This window comes from Crocuta crocuta, unplaced genomic scaffold (genome assembly GCF_008692635.1).
Source record: "Crocuta crocuta isolate KB4526 unplaced genomic scaffold, BGI_CrCroc_1.0 scaffold41, whole genome shotgun sequence".
Classification (NCBI taxonomy): domain Eukaryota; kingdom Metazoa; phylum Chordata; class Mammalia; order Carnivora; family Hyaenidae; genus Crocuta; species Crocuta crocuta.
Genome location: NW_027529428.1, coordinates 8,055,591 through 8,074,090, shown reverse-complemented (window position 1 = coordinate 8,074,090; position 18,500 = coordinate 8,055,591). Strand labels below are relative to the sequence as shown.

The window sequence follows — 18,500 nt, the reverse complement described above, 5'->3', positions numbered from 1 at the left end:
TTTTTGAGAGAGAGAGAGAGAGACTGCAAGCAGGGAAAGAGTAAAGAGGGAGACACAGAATCCAATGCAGGCTCCAGGCTCTGAGCTGTCAGCACAGAGCCCCACACGAGGCTCAAACCCATGAACCATGGATTCGAACCGTGACCTGAGCCAAAGTCGGATGCTTAACCAACTGAGCCACTCAGGAACCTCTAGGTTTCTATTAGTTAGTCCCAGATTTTCTTTTGGGTCAGATTTTTTTTTCTTGAGCTGAAAAAATGCAGACAACAGGCAGGTGTGGTGAGGGGAAGCCCTTCAATTTTTCTCTGCATCCCTCTCATTGCATCCCGACCCTACTGGTAGCTCATGAGCTCTTCTGAGATTTTTTGGATTTTTTTTCCCCTGCCAATTATTACACAGTATTAGAACATAGACTTGCTGCAAATGTCAAAAGCAATAACTATTCCAGATCTTCGCTGACCTCTGTTTTGAGCCAGGCATAATCTTCGTTTAAGGCAATTTTCTAAACGGCTTGTCTTCAATCTTCCTCTGGGAATGGACATCCAGGGGATTTCCTCCTCTTCCTCTTACCCTTCCTCCCCACTTCTCCTGTCCTCTTCAATAGTGGCCTTTAAAGTCCCTGGCTGCGTATAAATGATGTTAAAGGGAGCTAGTTGGACTTTCTAAGGTTCAAGGGTGACTCACTTGATCCCCAGAGGAAGCCTCACACTGGCAAGTGATTACTGCCTCGCTTCACAAAACATAGAAATTTTAAGTTTTTTTTTTCCAGAGAGATAAAGTCAGAAGGAAGCTGGGAAAGTGGATATGTAGTAGTATAGGAAACGTGCTTCTCAGCTGAGAGTGAAAACCACAGTGAAGTGGAGGCGAGAAAGATGAAGACCACGATAAAAGAAAGAGCTTCAGAATATGCCAATGTTCTGAGTAGAAAGAGGGTCACTCAGGTAGCCTTGGGAGATGGCGATTCTAATGATCTGGCAGACAATTGTAAGGAGAGAGCATGGCATTGCATGAATAAACGTGCTTGCTGTGGGAGAATGCGCTCATAAGCTTGATGCTTACAAGGCTATGCAGGTTGGTTCCCATGGCATTCACTTGCTCTTCACCTTTGCTCCATATGAGCTGAGCCGCCACCTCTGTAGCTTGAGAAGAAGCAATCTAACTGTGGCTCAGGTGACTGGAAGTGGAAATGTACCACAACGCTTTGAGGAAGCACGCTTCAGATCCTCCCCAAATGTTAAGCAAGCTCTTCAAATTGGAAATCTAATGGCACTATGAAGTGTATTTTGATGTTTCAATCAATGGGAATTTCACGGTAATGGTTCCACAGCTGAGCAAGCCTGTATTTGGTTAAAAATTTGGCCTATTTAGAAGTCCCTGAATTTCGAGTAAATCAAGATGCTTGCCAATCAATGTAGCAGCTGAGACATTTGCTCTATAAAGCAAAAACAATAGGGCTCGACTCTCAAGTTTGAAAATTAATGCCATTTTGTTGTTTCTCTTAAAAGTCTATCTTTTGTCTTTGAGTTGCTCTTCATAACATCTGCTAAGTAGCATTGTTGTTGGATTTTAGGGCTTGGCACAATATTCCGTCCTCTTTTATGGCTATTATGACAATAAACGAACAATTGGATGGATGAATTTCAGGCTGCCGCTCTCCTATTTTCTGGTGGGGATCATGTGCATTGGATACAGCTTTCTGGTCGTCCTTAAAGCGTAAGTTTTATTGGTCTCTCGGGAAGCAAGACGTGATGTCTGGAATCAAAGGGAAGGATTAATTTCAGAATTGGATATAACTTTTATTCTATTTTATACCTAGAGGATACTGAGTGTGTAAGAGATAAAAGGTAGTTTTAATATCAATGCTACTGTTAGACTATGACATCCCCGGGACAAAAGGGTTGAACCCAAGTACAGGCCTTTGGATCACCTCACGGGGTTGCACACCTACCCTGTGTTTAAGCAGCTCTGGAAGAGATTGCCTTTTTGGACTTCACAATATGGATCAATGTTGCAAGCAAGATAGGGAACCAGCTGCTGGCACCTGTTTTTGTGTGCAGAGAAGTTTGCATGTTGCAGAATCAGCTCAATAGGCAGAAATTGTTCTTCTCTGTTCATTTAAAAAAAAAAAAAGGGATAGTCATTCAACCAAAATAATCAGTTGTGTAAGACAGCAAAAACAAATGGCCCCCATTGAGACCTTCATGATCCATTGCAGAATCATGGTTTATGTTGGAAGAACATTTGTTAGAGCTTGGAGAAGACTTTCATTGGAGAACTGATAATGATGCCCTTCATCCTCTCTGCCCCCCGCCTGCAATATATGTGTAATACCCTGTTCAGACACACTGCAGAAACCGAGTACAGCCATCTGGGGCTATGAGCAGTCTGTGTAACCCTTCAACCAATTCTCTGAACTAGCTTAGAAGACGTGAGACACCTCAATTGATATCCCAACACTTTTATTTGACCATGAACAAGGTGAATTGGCCTTTTGCTTCATTGCAGAATAGGACCTCTTCCCTGAGGGTCCACATTACCCAGAGCAGGAGCTCTCTGGAACGGTCGGTCACACTTTGTGCCTTGTCTCTCTCAAACTTACTGGTTCCATTGGAGAAAACTGTTCCTATCTAGTTTTCAAGTCCTGAAAGGACTTGAAAAAAGCCCTTAATGTAGACCTCACTTCCAATATTGATCCACCTGTCCAAATATAATCAGAGATCCTAAATATAAGGTATCTGTCTACCTAATAAAGTATTACCACCTTCCCAAATCTATGTTCTTTCTGGTCTTTTCGCCATTCTGATTTGGCAAAATTAAAATCAGGGCTGCCAGTTACATTACAGAGGCCTCGTGAGTATTGTTTCTATGTTGGTCCGTCAGTCAATTGCTAGCTTGATTTCCAAAAATCACAATTCATATATTTATTCATTTATTTAAAATTTGATCAATTGCTGTGGGCGATCTGGGGCGGGAGGAGGCTAGCCAGTGCCCGAGGATTTAGTTTAGGATTTATTTTAGAGCAAAATAAAGTCCCTGCCCTCATGATGTTCAGTTGAAGTAACAGCTGTAAACTAAGGGACAAACAGAGGTTGTGGCCAATATACAGTTAATATATATATTGTATCCATATATGTTATCCTTTGCAGTCAAATATTTGCCTCAATTTCTTTTTTCTCAAGAATGTAATACATGCTATTTAGTGTAGTAGGATGCTTGCTGTAATTTTTTTTCCCATCCATAATGGGCTTATCCTGTGAGCTTCTAGAGAGTTGTTTCCTACCTGCCTTTCAACCCCCTTTCTATTCCTGACTTTCATTTTAGCAGAGGCTACACTATAGTGACCCTGTTGGCTTAGGATTCAGGGAGGTATTTACTTGATTTATTAAAAACCTTTATATATACCCACAAAATGACCAAGTGATCCAAGCACGTAAACAGAGATATAAACTTGTCCCATGCAGGAAGTCTAGTATGAAACCCTAGGCAAAGGCACTAATGCAACAGTTGCTTTCTATAACCTCTCAGCAAAGGGGGCCTGGGTGGTTCAGTCATTAAGCGTTTGACTTCTGCTCAAGTCAGGATCTCACCGTTTGTGAGTTCAAGTCTCACATTGGTGGGCCCCGCTTNCTCCCAGCAAAAGCCAATGATATGTTAAGGGTACTTCTTGACTTCTTGTAGAGGCAGTAGTTCAAGACCATAACCTCCTTGCAAAGGGAAGAATTTTCATAGGTATGTACACTTTTTCCCTCTACGGGCAAGGGATTGAGCTGTCCACGGAATGTTTTCTAGATATGCGGAGTGCCTCTCAACAAAAATATGCTATGAGCAGTTTGTCTTCGGGATCTTTCCTTACCCCTTTCAGCATTCTATTCCCTTTCTTATCGATTCCCACACACTGGGTGTTCCCCATGTGTTTGTCCAGCTCACGCTCCCTTAGCTGGGAGGCTGTCTACAGCTACACAATTTTGCCAGTGAAGCTACAGTCAAAACGTAAATGGGTCAGGCATCCATTTTTACCGGGGGCCCTGCCTTTACCTCAGCGACAGCACAGAAATGGACAGTGGCATATTAATCACACAAATAATTTTCTCTCTAGGATAAACCATTGGGAATCTTTGATTTCAACACCTTTCGACCTACAAAAAAATCACTGTATGTGATCCGACGGATCTCATGGAGTCCTAGCTTGGGCACCAGAGTGATGTCAGAGAACCTAGGCCCTTGACCTACCTCCGTGGTTAACTGCTGGATAACGTCCAGCAAATCACTTCATAATGTTAACCCTTAGCTTCCCCACCTGTGAAAAAAGAGTAATATTAACTACCTCAACATTTTGCTCAGTTTTTGAGAAGGGGCAAATATGGTAATGCACGAAACACCATTTCAAAGGATAAAGTGATAGACTGATGTAAAGGATAATTGTTTTTGGTTATTTTTCATAACACATTAACCCATTTAAAATATATCAACTTCTCTAAGAAGGGGAGCTGAATGTCGGCGACCTCAGAGATACCTGTCAGCCTATCATGTCAGCTTTATGTCACTACATTATTGTGTTTCTTTCCTTCTCGGTTCTATATCACTATAATATTCACAAAACCCAAACCCTCTGGGATCATTTTATAATATGTATCATATGAAATTTTAATTTTGCTATTTATAGTGATAAGGGGGAAAAAGGAAGTGGAGTGAGTGGAATATAGATCTCTGACCACTGAAATAAACTGTAAGTAAACGCATTTAAAGCTCTCCAAGCAAACAAAAACAACAAAAACACAAAACAAAACTATATATATATATATATTCCAATCAGNATCTCTCTCTCTCTATATATATATATATGTATATATATATATATACATTCCAATCAGTAATTTATATATATTAGAAGATATAGATTTGAAGATATGTAACATGTTGGCACTAAGGTTGTGTAAGAATTGTGTGTGTGTGTGTGTGTGTATAAGACTTTTGATTTTTGTTCAAAAGTTGTATAGTATGGAGAAATTTCATGCATTCTATCTGTTCTTTGGGAAGAGATTCTGGACAGGGGGAATTAAATCCATCGAGGAGCTTCCTGCCCTGCCCTGGGTTAGCTCATTCCTAGCTGTAGGGAGATCTGGAAATAAGTTAAAATTGTGTAGAATAGTTTTGAGTCTACACATATTTCTACTCCCCCCCGCCCAGGGAAGGATCCATTGGTTTTCATCAGATTTCTAAAGAGATATTATCCCACAAAGGATTAAGAACAAGTATAGGACACTAAGAAAGCAGGTGAGGAAAACAATACAGATACATATTTTTATGAAACCTGTTTAGTTGTTAAAATCATCAATGCTTCATTCTCTTTTAATCCTGAAAGTCCTAAAAATGAACAGTTTAGAGAAGTAAAACAAAGCCAAAATTTGAAAATAAACTTTGATTTTCTGGTGATAAGAGCAAACTTCATTTGGAAATACATGCTTTTGGGACATTGCTTCTCCAGTTTACCTATAACTGATATCGTACCACTCCCGACCCTCTCCCTTTCTGTGTGTATTCTGGGGGGTGGATCAAACTCGCTGTTTTCACAGGATGACCAAAAATATCGGTGATGATGGCGGTGGTGACGACAACACCTTCAACTTCAGCTGGAAGGTGTTCACCAGCTGGGACTACCTGATTGGCAATCCAGAAACAGCAGACAACAAATTCAATTCTATCACCATGAACTTTAAGGTAAACACATCAACTTCACGAGCCCTTCTTCTGTATTTCTAAACAGTAAAACTGAAACCACTCTGTATGGCTTAGCGAGCAAAATATCCTGACAATTAAAAGAAAGAATAACTCATCCTTTCAGCCTAGCAGGATCCAGGCAGTGTCCTGATTGCGATTGGAAAATATCTGACAACCCATGATGGGACGATGGCTTCTCTAACTTTGGTAATAAAAATAATGCCGTTGGCTCGAAACAGGAGACGGCTAGTAATCAGAATCAGATAGTTTAAATAACAGAACGATGCTCATAATTATTTACAGGAATAAGTTAGCTCGATATTTAAAATGACTCTGAAGTCTTCTTTCTGTAGCTTTAAAGAAAACACGGTATTGAGAGAGAATGTAGACAGAAGGTTAATCCTGTATTAGATCAATCAGAGTTTGGTTGTAAGAATTCTTTGTTCGTTCTCTCACATGTCCTCACTTGCTGGCGACATTTGCCTGGTTTGTGGAATCCCAGAGAGAGCGAACATTTTCATTCCTCATGTTTTGATGTTTGCAAAAATATTTTCTGAGTTTGTGAGCCTTTTTTTTTGTAGCTGGGACACATCATTCTTTTTCTGTTTTGCTTGGGTACAGGAAGCTATCATAGAGGAGAGAGCAGCCCAAGTAGAAGAAAACGTCCACTTGATCAGATTCCTGAGGTTTCTTGCTAACTTCTTCGTGTTTCTAACACTTGGCGGGAGTGGATACCTCATCTTTTGGGCTGTGAAGCGATCCCAGGAATTTGCACAGCAAGACCCTGACACCCTTGGGTGGTGGGAAAAGAATGAAGTTCGTCTCTGCATGCTTTTTATGTGCTTAGAACCTGACATTTGAGATGGTGTGGGATTTGCTTCTCTGGTGGGACATTAAATAAGCCCATCCTTTACCTGTCTTCTCCATGCTGCCCTGACCATTAAATAGCCCTCTCACGCCTTTTCCACTCTATTCCAGCCTTATTTCCAAATCTGTCTACTGTCTGTTTTTCATTTTGTGACTTAATGGAAAGTTAGAGTTGGGAGAGACGTTAGAACACATATGTTCCAACCAGTACGTTTTACAGATGCGGTTAATGAGTGTCAGGAGAGGGATGTATTCACGGTCAGGGAACCATGGAGAAGAGCGACTTAAAACCTAGGAATCTTTATTTCAAGGTCAACGCTCCTTCCATGACTCCATGTTTCTTTCTCTGTAGACTGCATCTGTCACTGAAAGATCCAATTATTGCCCGAATTCTTTGAAGCAGCAATGATAGAGCTTTTGATTCCTATGTTTATCTCACCAGAAACATCAGATTGTCTCCGCACTTTGAGCAAGTCTGGGATTCTCTCTGCTTTTCCCTAGAAGCCTCACTGCACATTTACCACCTTCTCTTCCCCTTGACTTATTTCCTCCCCTTTCGAAAGATAATCAAACGAGGAAGGCCAGCTCTTTGCCTGGAATTAAATATGGTTGTCATTTATCTTCAAGATATCTACCCACTTAGACGAAGGAGGTCAGACATTTAGAATAAGGAAATTTACATGTTTAGAAAAAGGAAATCATTGGTTTGTGTTGTTGCTAGGGCCTGTTTCCTTTCATAAAATGTTATGGAATATGCTGTGGCCTCATTTTTAACTTGGGCATTTTCAAAGTATGTATAGATTTAGGCTGTTGGAAGTGTAGACTTCCCACACCAAACCTTCTACAGAGCCTGGTAGACCAAAACGATTCAGAAAGTCTTTATCAGCATAGTATTTTCTAGAAAGATCTTGGACAAGATATAAGATAGCCTATTACAACAAAAGATTCCAAAACACTCTAGGTATTTCAGAAGTGGTAACACTGGAGAAGGGAGGCTGTACATTTAAGAGACTATAACAGCACAGACTTCTTTAGGTAGAGTGATTTTATTTATTTAAAACAGAGGAGAACCTCAAAGCATTTATTAAGCTTGCTGTCAAAGTCTCTTCTTATGGTTGTGATCGCTGCTATCATAGGCAGAATTATCATGCCACTTTCATCTCCATGGTTCTTACTGATCATATTTTTTGTATAAATGAACCATAGTAAAGGTCATAGCAAATGACCTTCATTAGAAGGATCTCTCTATGTAAGAGTCTGTTTTAACAGCCGTTTTCTCCTAAAGTCTGCAGGGCCAACAAAGGTAGCAATAGGGATTAATTAGATGCATTAATGGATTTAAGTTTACCTTATAAAAGATAGCACAGGATCTGCCAACCTTTTACTTTAGGCTGAAATTATATAGTGCTGATTGTATTAGGCCATGCTGATTTTTAGTTCCTCTTCATTATGCTCTTAATATAATATAACGCTCTTAATAAAACTGGGAAAAACCATATTGACACTTATTTTCTTAAAGAGTCTGGTAGTGGGGCTCCTGGGTGGCTGAGTCAGTTAAGCATCTGACTTCAGCCCAGGTCATGATCTCATGGTTCATGAGTTTGAGGCCCGCGTCAGGTTCTGTGCTGACAGCTCAGAGCCTGGAGCCTGCTTCGGATTCTGTTGTCTCCTTCTCTCTCTGCCTGCCGCCCCCCCCCCAATAAATAAACATTAAAAGATACTATAGATACAGTGGGGTAGTTATAATCATTCAAATCATGGAGTCAAGAAGTGGGAAATAGGAAATGTTTAGTAGTGAAGTGACCGTCTGAAGCAGGTATTTAGGAAAGACCATTGCCAGGGTTTGCCAGAGATATTTTTTTTCATTTAAGGAGGCTTTTCCCCCTCATGAGCTGGATTTTTCCCCCTCTGATTTAATTTAGCCCAATATTGCAATTATAAAGGTGTCAGACATTTGGTACATTTCATATATTCTCTCTGTTCTTTCTCTTTCATATATTCTCTCTTTGTCTTTCTCTGTCTCTCTGTCTCTCTCTCTCTGTCTTTCTCTGTCTCTCTCTCACTCACACACACACACACACACACACACACACACACACACACAAAGTGGTATTATAAACCAGTTCTTCATTCCTGGAGCTGGAACTTTCCTACTTGGCTGTGATAACATCATGCCTGTGTTCTTTTGTTTCTCTGAATGTCCTGTTTCTTAGATAAACCCATTAGATTTTTTTTTCTCCTAATAGTATGTATTCCTCAGAATTCAGTATTTAGTCCTGAACCCATCCCCGGGAGCTCATTTATTCTAACTGACAGAACCAGCCCATAAACTGGTAATTGTCAAATTAGTGTCTCTAGTTTGGACCTCATTCCTCAAGCAGATCATTTTCCATTTCCTTTGGAAATCTTGTTGCAACGTGTATCACCATATCAGAATCAGTTCTCATGTGGAACAGTTTGTGTTCTTTGGATAGAAGGTGATGTAAATTACCTCCCTCATTATACCAGGAAACAGACTATTATTACTGGCACATATACAAGCTCAGAACCAAGTACATCCTGAGCATGGGAGCTGAATAATGTCTTTGTTGTTTTATTAAGATCAAATTTAAAAAATGCATGAGATAATCTTCTTTAGTCTTATAAAAGATCAAGGAAACCTAGCTGAAATCTTGCAAATTTCTGGAGGAAAGCAAAAATATTTTGAAAGATACCATTAACTTAGTTAATTCTTTTTTTTTTTTTAATTTTCTATTTATTTCTAGGAGAGAGAGAGAGAGAGACAACGTGAGCAGGGGAGGGTCAGAGAGAGAGGGAGTCACAGACTCCGAAACAGGCTCCAGGCTCTGAGCCGGCAGTCAGCACAGAGCCCGACTTGGGGCCCGAACCCACGAACCGAGAGATCACGACCTAAGCGAAAGTCGGACGCCTAACCGACTAAGCCACCCAGGCGCCCCAACGTAGTTAATTCTTTGTGTCTCCTTGTAGATGAACATGGTCATGTCCCTTCTGGGGATGTTCTGTCCAACGCTGTTTGACTTATTTGCCGAATTGGAAGACTACCATCCTCTCATTGCCCTGAAATGGCTACTGGGCCGCATTTTTGCTCTACTCTTAGGCAACTTGTATGTATTTATTCTTGCCTTGATGGATGAGATTAACAACAAGGTAAGTCTTGTATCTGGATTGTTCTTGGCATCAGGGTGTTATTACCATTCCCTGTCTCCGGGTTCTTAGAAATGCCTTTGAAATCTGTGTTGTCTCCATTTTTGTTTGCATCCCTTTGCCCCCAAGATTGAAGAAGAGAAGCTGGTAAAGGCCAATATTACCCTGTGGGAAGCCAACATGATCAAGGCCTATAATGCATCACTCTCGGGAAATAGCACGGGACCACCATTTTTTGTGCACCCTGCAGATGTACCTCGGGGACCCTGCTGGGAAACAATGGTGGGACAGGTAACGTCACAAGCACAAATGTATGACAATTAATGAATTAAAAAGGAGCGGGATCAATTATCTCTTTCCCAAGAGTGGCCGATCTTTTTTATTGCTTAGTAAAAAAATATATATACCTAAGCTTGATTGAATGCTTACCACGCGCTGGCTGTGAGTTTCAAATCTATTAGCTCATGCAGTCCTCACACCCATTTTGGAGGTAAGTACTACTTCTACACCTTTTTTACATTGTGTATAAAGAAAGGATATTTTTAAATGGTGTGAGGAGATGTTTCTTTTCGATTTGTGTTATAAGAAAGCACCTAGATTTAGATACAGGCTCAGGTGAATATTTCAGTGGAGCTCTACTTAATATTACCTGTTTTCCATGAAAAGAAAAAGATTCTTTGGGGAGCACACACTAATACTAATTTCAGGAATGTCCATTTTTGTCAGATAATTGGTTCCTTAGGTGTTAAAGGAAATACTATTTTAAGATAGTTGTTTTCATGATGATTATGTAAATGGCCCCAGTCAGAGACTACTGTTATTTTAACAGAGAAAAGAAGTAATGTTTCATATGGCTTTCTGTCCAATAGAGGAAACCAAATTAAGCAAAAGCAACAACAATAAACTATTGCATGCCTCTTACTACTATACAGATCCAATTTTTTCCAATCTTTCATTTTAATGTGCATTTCATAAGCTGACTTTGGACTTTGGTTCATCGACGATGAAGAGATATTTTTAAATAAGTCATCATGCATCTGCCTGCCTGCTGGACAAGAGTTCAGCTTCAGCAGTAACATGGTCTTGTGGAATTATTTGAATAATTTTTTGCTGTGTACTTCTTTTTGGCAATATAAAAGGAAAAATTAAAAGTTAGTGGTAGTCTTATAAAGCTAATACAATTTAAACAAATGTGGATAGGGGCACCTGGGTGGCTCAGTCAGTTAAGCGTCCTACTTTGACTCTGGTCAAGATCTCACAGTTTGTGGGTTTGAGCCTCGCACTGGGGTCTGCTAACAGCTCAGAGACTGGAGCCTGCTTCGAATTCTGTGTCTCCTTCTCTCTCTGACCCTGTCCCATTCACACTCTGTCTCTCCCTCAAAAATAAATAAAACATTAAAAAGAAATAAAGAAATAATAAAAGAAATAAACAAATGTAGATATCATTACATACCCTCAATGCTCCATTAGATGCTCATCAGACTGTGATTTCAATTTTGGGGGGAAAATGAGAAAAATGTATATGATGCTAGAACACATGATTGAAGACTGTGTCCAAAAAGTATGGCATGATTAAGGATTTTATTTTACTTTATTTTTAAGGTTTCAGGGGCCCAGATAAGCCTCTCCCTTTCCAGTTACATTTTATTAAATACTCAATCCTTAGACATGCACATTCCATACATGTTTATAGAACATACTACGTATGAAGTGAAATGAGATGCAGGGAAATGAGATGAAGTGAAAGTTGCCTTTACTTAGTGGGGAGGTGTGGTGATCCGAGGTGTGGCAGACGGGATAATGGGCCTTCAGACACGTCCATGTCTCAATCACTGGAGTCTTTATGACTGTGTTACCTTCCGTGGTAAATGGACTTCGCTGATGTGATTAAGTCGGGGAATGAGAAAATGATCCTGGATTATGTGGATGGACCTGATGAAAGCACAAGTGGAGACGGGAGTCAAGGTCAGAAAAACCCGATGTGGCAGTGGAACCAGTGTGGAGGGTTGTGCTTTAAAGATGGAGCAAGGGGGGCTCTGGGCTCAGGAATGCAGGCAGTCTCCAGAAGCCGAGCGAGGTGGGGAAACCGATGCCTCCCTGATGCCCACACCTTGATTTTTGACTTCTGACCTCCAGAACTACAAGAAAATAAATCTGTGTTGTCTTAGGCCACTAAGTTTGTGGTTAATCTGCGACAGCAGCAACAGAAAATGCATACACAGCGGTACACAGGTTTCTGGATTTCAAAGGTCCTTGAAGTGAAGTCTGGTCTTGGTGCTTAACAAAAATCTTACCACGTTGAGATTGCTCCTTGACTCTTCAGCTAAAGTTGAAAGAAATGAAAAAATTGGGCAAATACGTTTTTTGCACACACTCAAAGAGCTTGAAATGTTCTCTTTTATATACCCTAGAATGCAGACTGGCATGTGGGCTGAGAAGTTTACCCTTTAACAGTCTTGATAGAACTTACCTGTAAAGAATAAGATTGAGGCGGGGCGTCTGGTCAGCTCCATTGGTTAAGCATCTGACTCTTCATTTCAGCTCAGGTCATGATCTCATGGTTCCCGTGAGATGAAGCCCAGCGTGGGCTCCGCACTGACAGCATGGAGCCTGTTTGAGATTTTCTCTCTCTCTCTCTCTTTCTCTCTCTACCCCTCCCCTTCTGTTGCACCTCTTGTACATGTGCGCATGCTCTCTCTCTCTCAAAATAAAGTAAATAAACATTAAAAAAAAGAATAAGATTGAGTCTTCTGGGGAAGAGAAAGTGATTGATTGGATATGAATGCCAACGCAATCTAGGAGCCTACTTATGTCTCTGGTTATGCAGAAGCTTCTGTGATAGTTCTGCACAGACTGACTTAAAATAAAGGCAAAGTCACTTGTTTCGTTCTTCTTGGGACCATGCTGCTTGTCTTGATCTTTAAAAAAAAAAAATCCCATCTTCATGCTTCCTCATCTTTCCTTACCCCCCCCCTTCTTTTTGACCTTCCTTTCTCTAGGGCGAACATTCAGCCCTTGTGGGAAAGTCTGCAGGGAACTGGCCCAAGAGGCTGTGGTTCTGAACAGACTATTGAGGGAGGTAGAGTCCCCGGGGACAAAAACAACACAGGGAACATAAAAACCGTACGTGCTGGAAAGCCTCGTCTTTAAGAGATCAATATCCATGCACCTAGAGACATTTCTTTTAACCACTTAAAAACAGTGACTCCAGGAGAAATAGTAAAAGCAACTACTTTGCATGCAATGATGGGGACATACCTCAAAGGCTCATTCTTTGTTCTGTAAGAACATTCCAGATGCTTCCTCGTCTCCTCCGTGGATGCCCTCTGCTTTCTTTCCTCAAGGATGATGTGGGCCTCAAACCTCTCTTTGAGTTTGAAGATAAGATGATTTGGTGCCTCCTTTGTCCCTCCAGGGAATTTCAAGATGTAGCCACTTAGTCTCATCTCCAATAATATTTGATACGTAGGCAGCAAAGCCGTTCCTGGGAGACTGCTATTTGAAGCTATATACTGAGGTCTGCATTTTGGGGAAGCCAAACAACTAAACTTAATGATAACAATGGCTAACATTTATTGAGTGGCCCTAACGTGCTCAGCACTGTCTCCTTGAATTTTTAAATTCCCCTTTGAGGTAAGTCATATTGTTATCTCTGTTATCTCTATTTTATAGATAAGGAGACTGGGGCCTAAACAAGTAAAATAATTTGCTCAGGCTCTTAAATGAAGTCAACCACAGGAGCCCACATTTAACCCATATGGCCTGATTAGAGTTTACATCCTTATCCATAGTGTTAAATTGTCCCTAGAAACACAATTAGCATCAACACATACCCTCCAAACTCCTACGATGAGCCATCTAGAGTCTGTGGCCCTTTGTGATACCCCTTGTTGATGGTGTTCTTGTTTCCTGCTAGTGACTCTTAGGTTTACTGATCAAAGCTGCCTAGACATTTTAACTAACTGTCATGAGTGAGAGACGTGAGGTGTGGCACTTGACAGGGTGCCTGGGTGGGGACTGCGCTCCCATCCTGGCTAGCACGCTAGGATCTGGGATTGGATGGGCCCTTGAGGTGGGCTGAGCCACTGTTTGGGGGATTCTCTTATAAAGCATTTTTTTTTTAATGTTTATTCATTTTTGAGAGACAGAGACAAAGTGCAGTCAGGGGTGGGGCAGAGAGAGAGGGAGACACAGACTCCAAAGCAGGCTCTGGGCTCTGAGCTGGCTGTCAGCACAGAACCCGGTGTGGGGCTCAAACTCACGAACCATGAGATCATGACCTGGGCTGAAGTCAGACGCTTAACTGACTGAGGCACCCAGGCATCCCAGGCATTGTTTTCTTCTGATGGTTTGTGAATAAATATTCTTATGTCTCAAATATAATGTTTGAATCTTCTTCTGGTATATTTTTAAATGTTTATTTACTTTTGAGAGAGAGAGAGAGAGAGGGAGAGAAGGTGCAGAGAGAGAGGAGAGAGAGAATCCCAAGCAGGCTCCTCCCTGTCAGCGCAGAGCCCGATGTAGGGCTGAACTCACGAACTGTGAGATCATCACCTGAGCCAAAATCAAGAGTCGGACATTTAACCGACTAAGCCACCTGGGGAATTTCCGGTATTTTAGGTGACAGAACACTGCTTAGGAAAAAATAGGATATCAGTTATTGGATGAGGATGTTTAGGAACATGTAGGAACTTCAAAAACACTCTGAACTTTTCTCTTACCTGAGGAGGTCCTCCTGACCTGGCAGCAAAAGCCAGAAAAATATCCCTCATTGCCTACCTCTGATTGATACTAGTTTTTAGAACCTGAACTCAGATCGGTTGGGGAATGAAAAGGAGGGTCAGAACAGGGAAGGGAAAAGTTATGGCTGCAGGAGCTCACTATCACCCATCATTCATACTACATTTATTGAGCGCATGCTGAGCGGCAAGCATCGTGCTGGATACTAGAGGTGCATTAGGCACAAAGGCGGGCCAGTTCCTTGCTCTTGTGAAATCTATGATTTCTTGAATAATTTTGCAAAATTTGCAAATTTACGATGATAGCAAGAATGAAATGCAAGGAATCGGAGAATTTTGTATAGAGAAGCTTGCCCTTGTCAGCTAGGGGAGTGAAACTTTCCTCAGTTAGGGATGCTGCCGTGATGCGCATTAGTTGGTATAAACTAAGTCAAGAGATGAAGTAAGAATGACTGAGTGGAGCAAAGAGCACATGCAAAGGTTCTGTGGCCTGAAGAAGTCTGGAGTTTGAGGGTCTCAATGAAAGCCAATGGGGCAGGAGTGAAGAAGAGGCTGAGAGCATTACCAGAAGAATATGGGAAGTTAGACAGGAGTCAGATATAGAAACTTCCGGAGTATCCAGGAACCTCACACTCTCTTGGCCCACCTTTTTATTCCAGCTGTTGCTGCCACAAACAACTGCACGCACCTGTTATCCGGTAGGATCTCAGCTGGGCCCTTCCCCTCAAAGTCTCTGTGGCGTCCCCGGGTGGAGTGATAATGCCACATGGGGCCATCCTTCACTAGCAGGGAGGTGGCGATTCACTATGTCTCTCTTCTGTCTCTGGCATGGACAGTTCTGAGGCTTATTCTATATGGCTTCTAGGCTTCCAGGTGGGTCCCCACAAGCATAAGACTCACGTGACAGGTTTTAACAGGCTCTGGTGCAAAAGCTTTTCTTCCTTCTGGCTTATTCTTCCCAACCTCCATTCCTGGTCTGTCACAACACTTCCCAAAATATACTGCTGGCTTACAAGCCCTTGACACAGGCATTGCTGTTGGTGAAAACTAATGCTAAGTTTTCAAATTTGTATTTTAAAGTCTTTAATACCATAAGGTTTGCTTGTGTTCTATGTATATTATAGTTAAATACTACTTATGGCAGATTATATTTATAATAGTAGTAGTTATCTTTTAAGAATAAAGGTATGAAAGTTAAAAGAAATATGAGCTAAATTATATTTCTTAGGGTACTTGGACATATCGAGAATCATGGAGATGGTGCATGATTTTCGGGAAGCGCTGCTCTGAAGTATGAGACTGGAAATTAACCGAACAACCGCTATTCAAATGGTCCTTTACCCCATGAGAAAATTCTTTCTCACTGGTTATTTTATTTTATTTTTAAAATGTTTTTAAATTTATTTTGAGAGAGAAAGGAAGCTAGCAGGGAAGGGGCAGAGAGAGACAGAGACAGAGAGAGAGAGAATCCCAAGCAGGCTCCGCATTGTCAATGCAGAGCCCCATAGGGGGTTTGATCCCCCAAACTGTGAGATCATGACCTGAGCAGAGATCAAGAGATCAAGAGTCGGATGCTTCACCGACTGAGTCCCTCAGGCGTCCCTGATTTATAAGCATTTTTTAACACATTAGAGAAAAGACTCCTATATCACATTTGCTTCTAGTACTTTTCCAAGTTTGTCTTTCTAACTTGATAACTAATGCTGTTTGCCAGATTAAAGTTTTAAACTAACGTGTGGCCAATATGTTCCTGGTTTTGTTTCTTATGTCATACCTATAAAAGTTTCCCAGCACGAAGACTTTTGATACAGCAGCTTTGGAATGTTGAGATCATTATTTTTAGGCTAAAAAAATAAGGGTGAAACAGCCTTCCCTAGCTAGATATGCCTGACTTTTTAAAAAAAAAAAAAACTATGAATTGCTGTTTCTAAGCTAATACTAGGCAGAAGCAGAAAGAACTTGATGTCGATCCTGGGGCCATTTGAAGGGACACATGCTCGTTTTAATCTGGATAATATGTCAACAGGAATTTGTGAGGCTGACCGTTTCTGATGTTCTGACCACTTATGTCACAATCCTCGTTGGAGACTTTCTCCGGGCTTGTTTTGTGAGATTTTGCAATTACTGTTGGTGCTGGGATCTGGAATACGGATATGTAAGTATGATATTCACTTTTCTCTTGTCAGATTATTTGTGGGTGAATTGTCATTTGCACACACAGTACAAGAAAAGGACTTTGGAAGGTGGGACCACCTGTAAGATATTAATACACGAAGACCAGTGAGTACGGTTCTAATTTAGAAGGGTTTCCGACTCGAGTGTCATGGTGTACGGTATTTTGGTAAAATCAGCACAGGATGGCTAGAGTAGCAGACCTCAACTTTTCCATGAACATGGTGAACTCAATCAATCTGGGCCTCATAGCCAGCTACCTCCCCATGAAGCTTGCCGACATTTCTAGAAGCAGGGCAAGAAGGGTGTATCAACTGCACGTTCTGGTAATTCCTTTGTTTCTATGAAACAGAGTCCTGGACAGTTATCGTGCAGTGTGTTGAGGGATAAAAGGATTCAGTAAATATGGCGCTTATTTCATAAAGCTCACAGGGTAATGAGAGCTCAGCACAGACAGAAGCAGGGGTGTGTGGAAGTTTCAAGGAAGACCCAGGGGGCTGATAGAGCTTTGGCAAGTGTTGGGCCTGAACTCCGGCAAGTTGGTTTCCTTTCCCACAACAGCAGTGCAAGTTTCTCTGACTCCATCCCCAGCTCACCCTCTATGCTAAACCCCAGGTGCCCCCCGTCCCCCGAAGTTCGAGGGCAGCAGCAGAGCACACATCACTCTACCACATTGCCAGGTGACCACTGTCCCTCTTTTGCAAATGTAACAGTCATCTTGAGAACTATGACCTGAAAGAGTTGACTGTAATCACTTACCTTAAATCCTCCAATGGCTTATAAGTACTTAAAATGAATTCCAAACCTCTTTCCAAGGCCTTCGACACCTTATAGGATCTGTTTCGTTTTGTCTTTCTGAGCTCAACTTCTACCACTTTTGTTCTTGCTTTACAAAGTCCATAAATGTTGGAATTCTCGGTTATGCTCAAACACGAGATTCTCCTTGTATTTGCCTTAGCTGTTTTCCCCTGTAGGGTATAGATTCTTAGAATTTGGCATGATTGATGCCTTCTTGTCATTAAGCACTCAGCTAATGCGTCATCTCCTTTGAACTCTTCCCTGACCTTCCCATCGAATGTACTTTACCAGGCACTCTGTTTCGACACCCTCCCTAAATTTCTGCATATGACGTATAACTATCTGATAATTCCTTTTAAAAACCACCTTGTAATCCATCTCCCTCAGTTTGAATGAAAGCCCTATAAAAACAGAAGCTTTGACCTCTATGTTTAGACCTCACATAGCAGGCATTGTATGTTGACTGTCTGTTATAGTGTTGAACCTCTACATTCTAGCACCATCAAGGCCACGCCGTCTATTGACAGAATTCTGCCTGCTTTCAGCGATGTGCCCACGGAGTCAGTTCTGGCTTTAGTATTGTCCAGCCAATGATGTTTCTCTCCTTGCTAGAGAAAGGGCATCCTTTTCTGCCGACCTCTCCCCAGCCCCGTGCCCTCTAGTCTCCAGACAAGTCCTTTCCTCAGAGCTTCTTTCCAAGACACCAGCCTGGATCCTCCGCGTGGCTATCTGACTTTGAGATCGTACCTTTGATGATTAGGTCATCTCTGTCCTCCTCTCTGAAAGTGCCTTTGGGACGAGCCAGAAGCGGTTAGGTAATGCTCTTTGGTGAACACCAGTGAGGTAATGCTATAGATCCAGGGTTCTGTTGTATTGTTTTCCCTTCCCTGCTATGAGGTATTCAGCTGGCTTGGTTTCATTCCTATTTTCCCTGTCTGATTCAGCTCCTTCTGAGGCAGACGTAAAAATTGCCACTCCTTTCCTAGGCTGTTGCTTGGCTTATGCTTGCCTTTTAGCCCTTACTGCTTTCTTCCTAAGTGC

At 41.6% G+C, this 18,500-nt stretch overlaps 1 protein-coding gene across 8 annotated transcripts in view; it reads left to right on the top strand.

Annotated features, from left to right (window-relative positions):
- TMC1 (transmembrane channel like 1) overlaps positions 1–18,500 on the top strand; it is a 139,634-nt gene that overhangs the window by 92,583 nt on the left and 28,551 nt on the right. For 6 of the 8 annotated variants that reach the window (XM_077759383.1, XM_077759384.1, XM_077759382.1 and 3 more), the window contains 6 exons: positions 1,571–1,713; positions 5,574–5,718; positions 6,340–6,534; positions 9,574–9,753; positions 9,880–10,041; positions 16,516–16,644. In XM_077759383.1, the coding sequence (XP_077615509.1) occupies positions 1,571–1,713; positions 5,574–5,718; positions 6,340–6,534; positions 9,574–9,753; positions 9,880–10,041; positions 16,516–16,644 (954 nt within the window). The remainder of the gene's footprint in view (positions 1–1,570; positions 1,714–5,573; positions 5,719–6,339; positions 6,535–9,573; positions 9,754–9,879; positions 10,042–16,515; positions 16,645–18,500) is intronic. The other 2 variants (XM_077759386.1, XM_077759385.1) reach the window with 2 other exon arrangements.